Source organism: Hordeum vulgare, chromosome 5H (assembly GCF_904849725.1).
Source record: "Hordeum vulgare subsp. vulgare chromosome 5H, MorexV3_pseudomolecules_assembly, whole genome shotgun sequence".
In the NCBI taxonomy this organism is placed as follows: Eukaryota; Viridiplantae; Streptophyta; class Magnoliopsida; order Poales; family Poaceae; genus Hordeum; species Hordeum vulgare.
This window is the reverse complement of record NC_058522.1, coordinates 499,374,152-499,378,460: the sequence shown is the minus strand read 5'-3', so window position 1 is coordinate 499,378,460 and position 4,309 is coordinate 499,374,152. Positions and strand designations below refer to the sequence as shown.

The 4,309-nt window shown below is 49.6% G+C and overlaps 1 protein-coding gene across 1 annotated transcript; it reads left to right on the top strand.

Annotated features, from left to right (window-relative positions):
* Positions 1 to 1,680: 1,680 nt before the first annotated feature.
* LOC123400066 (protein STAY-GREEN, chloroplastic-like) lies at positions 1,681 to 4,095 on the top strand. Its single transcript, XM_045094464.1, has 3 exons — positions 1,681 to 2,363; positions 2,472 to 2,813; positions 3,342 to 4,095. Exons 1-3 carry the CDS (start codon positions 2,226 to 2,228, stop codon positions 3,705 to 3,707), a joined length of 846 nt encoding a protein of 281 aa, XP_044950399.1. The 5' UTR covers positions 1,681 to 2,225; the 3' UTR covers positions 3,708 to 4,095.
* Positions 4,096 to 4,309: the final 214 nt, after the last annotated feature.

Here is a 4,309-nt window from a genome sequence, read left to right as displayed (position 1 = left end):
TGGAGGTTGGTATAGTTGCGACCAGGTTTTGGTGTGTCGCTTTTTTTTTCTTTATGCATCGTGGGTTGTTGTGGCAACTTGGGCTGATATAGGACTGCTGTGTGGGTACTGCCATGTGTTCGTTTTTTTTTCTTTTTTTGTATACTTTAATATTTGTGACTAAATAGGCCTTTAACTATGTAGGTGTTAGGCTTGGTACGTGATTTAGTGTCAGGCTGAAATATTAGATGCCATTCTTTTTTTTTTTTTGTATTTATATTTCATTAACAAAGATGGCTGTGTATTTGTGTTATTGGACAGAGAGAATGAGAAAAAAGATAAATTAAAACAAATAAAATGAGAATGAAGTACATTTGCCTATGGCATGTACAAATTGTGACTAGTAGAAAAAAATAAACAGGGTCTACACCAATTGTGTGAGTGTCCATTACAATTGTGTATGGGTGTATCACGTGCAACTTGCGCACATACAACTTGTAGGGCGACATAAAAAGATGAAAAATAAAAAATGGACTATAAATATTTGGAATTGCGCACCGACTATAAATACTTGCAATTGCGCACCGACTATAAATAATCGCAGTTGCACACCGACTATGAATACTTGCAATTGCGACTTGACTTTGAATATTTGCAGTTGCGACCCGACTTTGAATACTTGCAGTTGCGGCCCGACTTCAAATACTTGCAATTGCGACCTGACTTTGAGTATTTGCAGTTGTGATTAGACTTTGAATACCTGAAATTGCGACCCAACTTTGAATACTTGCAGTTGCGGCCCGACTTCAAATACATGCAGTTGTCACCCGACTTTGAATACTTGCAGTTGCGACCCGACTTTAAATATTTGCAGTTGCGGCCACATTTTAGATCTTGCAGTTGCGACCCGACTTTAAATATTAATGTCATTAATATAAAAAATAAATCACTAAAAAAATATATATAATGTTAGTAATAAGTTTCATGTACATGCCCAACGTGGCCGTGCGAGCATGTTCTCACGCGCGCAAGCATATGGATAATAATATGAATAAATGAAAACACAAATGAAAATACAAATGAGAGAAATAAATAAATAGGAACACAAAAATAAAATGATAAAAATATTAAAAATTAACCAAATTTCATCTTATTAGAAATCAGTTAGAAGAGTGTCTACATATACTCTCCTGTCAAAAGAACAAAAACAGAAAACAGTGAAAATAAATTAAAAAAAAAAGAACTAAAAGGATAATAGAAAAAATAGAAAAAAATGAAAATAACAAAGGCACAAAGAAAAAAGGATCACCTCTTGCAATTATCTATCCCATGCACCCCACTAACCATGGAAAAAAAAGGAACATGCGAAGCATTGAAAACAAACACGAAACAAGTCCAACAAACAAAGAACCCACAACAGGAATTCTTCCTCATCGTGAGATAGAAAAGCACTATACAAGCACAAATCTTAGCACATTAATCAAACGGCTGTGCTCGTGAGTGATACCAAACTAAATCTCAACTAGCTGTGTTTTAGCAATCCGGATATTAATACACTCGCCTCGTTGAAGAAGAAAAAAAAGCCTCCCTCTCACCAATGGAGAGACGCCACCTGCCGGCACAAGGGAACAACCAAGCGTTCCTCGCTCCTTCTCCCACCTACGCGCCAATCCCAAATCAACGGACCTTCCCCCAGTCGCAGTCCCCGGCACGCCACTGATGGCTTGACCGCGTACTCTTTCCCCGCTCCCCTCTCCCTCTCCCTCTCCCTCGTCCGCGACGGAGCTTTGCTCGCCCCGTACACAACCGCGACGTTTCCCGACCCCTCCACATCCACCACCACCCTCCCTAACCCACCCCCCCTATAACTCCCTAACCCGAGCTGACCGACGAGCCAACCGGCAGTGCCACTTGAGGAACAAACGACGAATCCTATTGAGCTCCCTCCCCACTGCCTGTGCCGCACGCACACGCGACCCCAGACGATCCGCCGCTAGCTCCGGAGAATCTGGTCGCCGCTCGATTTCTTCTCCCGGTTGAGCGAGGCGTGCAAGCTACACCGTGCCCCCTTGCTCGCTCCCCGCCGGTTGGTTAACTAGCCGGCGACCCCGGCTCCAGATCCTGCTTCATAGGCTTCCTTTCTTGGAACCTGGTTCAGCTCCCACTTCTGGTTGCTTCCGAGGTGAAAGCAAAGACAGAGCACAAGAGCCCGAGTGTTAGCAGGGGAGCTAGCTAGCCTAGCAGACATGGCCATCGCCGCTGCCGCTGGCGCCTCCACCATGTCCCTGCTCCCCATCTCGCACCTCAAGCAGCTGCAGCTGCAGCGGCGCGCGCGCCCCGGGCGGGTGCTCGTGCTCGGCCGCCGGAGGCGAAACGTCGTGCCGGTAAGAAGAATCAACCCTGCCACCATCTTATGTACAAACGTAGGTGCACGGTCTGCTGCTGCTGGTTACTCGACCGGCTGACGAACTGGACGCTCTGTGTTTTTGCAGAGGGCGCGGCTGTTTGGTCCGGCCATCTTCGAGGCGTCCAAGCTCAAGGTGCTGTTCGTGGGGGTGGACGAGGAGAAGCACCCGGGGAAGCTGCCCCGGACCTACACGCTCACCCACAGCGACGTGACGGCGCGGCTGACGCTGGCCGTGTCGCACACCATCCACGCCGCGCAGCTGCAGGGCTGGTACAACCGCCTGCAGCGGGACGAGGTGGTAGCCGAGTGGAAGAAGGTGCAGGGCGCCATGTCGCTGCACGTCCACTGCCACATCTCCGGCGGCCACTTCCTGCTCGACCTCATCGCGCCGCTCCGCTACTACATCTTCCGCAAGGAGCTCCCCGTGGTACGTCCCAGAGCACGTCCGGCCATCGCTACGCTGCCACTACGTGTGCACCCGCACATCCACATAAATTGTTCCACGTAGTACTTATTTGCCTAAGACTTGGACCACGAATTTCCTTTAGTTTGAGAGAGTTTTGGACCACGAGTTCGGTGGCCAATTTCTTCATTCTCCACAGCGTGATGAACAAACACCGCCTTTATGTCCGTGTCACCATTATTTGGTTCCCTGTTCTAACCTCTCGTACAGTTACAACATGTGCTAGCTGGGGCCTTCAACTATGTGATCTTTTTTTCTTCTTGAAAAACAACTAGTAGGTGATCTTTTGCTTTGTACTGTAGTAATTAAGGGTTGCAAATGTGTTACTCTCTGCACCAATAATAGTCGTTGGTAGATGGCGTAAACTCAAATTCCAAATTAAAAAGTTCCGTTAGATACCTGTACAAGTTCCATCGTTACCCTCAGAATCAAACAAATCAAGGTTTTTTGTGCTGTCAGTAGATGCTGAAGTATGGTTTGTAACTGGCACAGGTTCTGAAGGCGTTCGTGCACGGCGACGGCAGCCTGTTCAGCCAGCACCCGGAGCTGGAGGAGGCCACGGTGTGGGTCTACTTCCACTCGAACAACCCCAACTTCAACCGCGTCGAGTGCTGGGGCCCGCTCAGCGACGCCGCCGCGCCATACGATGACGAAGCCGCCGTCGACTCCCCAGCCGCCGACGCAGCCATGGCGGCCACGGCGGTGAACACGGCCGCGGACGAGCAGGCGACGCGCGCGGGCCAGTGGCCGCGACGGTGCCCCGGGCAGTGCGACTGCTGCTTCCCGCCGGAGTGCCTCATCCCCTGGCCGCACGAGCACGAGATGGCCGCCGACGCCGGCCAGGCGCCGCCGCAGTGAAGCCGGACACAGATTAGCCGGCCGGTCGAATCGTTCAGCTCGCGAAGGTACATACGTAGACGGATGCAACGCAACGCGACGCAGCCCATGCGGTGGCGGCAAGAGACCGCCATCGCATGCATGCATGCATGCGCCGCGCTATTCTTTAATTGGTACGTAGCTTGGTAATCAATTAGCTCAGCCGTAGTGCATTCTCAGGTTAGTCAGGTATAAATGTAACGCCATGGTTTGTGGTAATCTAGCTAGCTAGCTAGCCAAACCCAGGCTTTGTAAATAAAAATTGAATGCATTATCAGTCGTCGTTGTTGTACGGGCAAAGAAAGGGACTCATTCGGGGTGTACATTTTAAGATCGATGCTGCAACAAGATCCCACTGTTCATCTGTACAGTACGATGTTCGCACTTGCAAGTTGGAAAGTGGACCTGGTTTGTGTACGTAGTGGGATAAACGTGTGTGTAATTGAACCCGAAATTTCAGTCGGTGTCACGATCGGGAGGTGTCCGGACGGCTCTGCTCTGGAGTCGCGTTGCGAGTTTGGCAACTGTTGAACTGAAAGTGTGTGTGTGTGTGTTTGTGTGTTGGTAACGGTAGCTGTCGGGGT

Bases quoted from the DNA above. Each gene is read 5' to 3' on its own strand.
- LOC123400066 (XM_045094464.1), top strand. From the start codon at position 2,226: ATGGCCATCGCCGCTGCCGCTGGCGCCTCCACCATGTCCCTGCTCCCC. The intron at 2,364-2,471 runs GTAAGAAGAATC...GTGTTTTTGCAG, and splicing joins GGAGGCGAAACGTCGTGCCG to AGGGCGCGGCTGTTTGGTCC. The intron at 2,814-3,341 runs GTACGTCCCAGA...TAACTGGCACAG, and splicing joins TCCGCAAGGAGCTCCCCGTG to GTTCTGAAGGCGTTCGTGCA.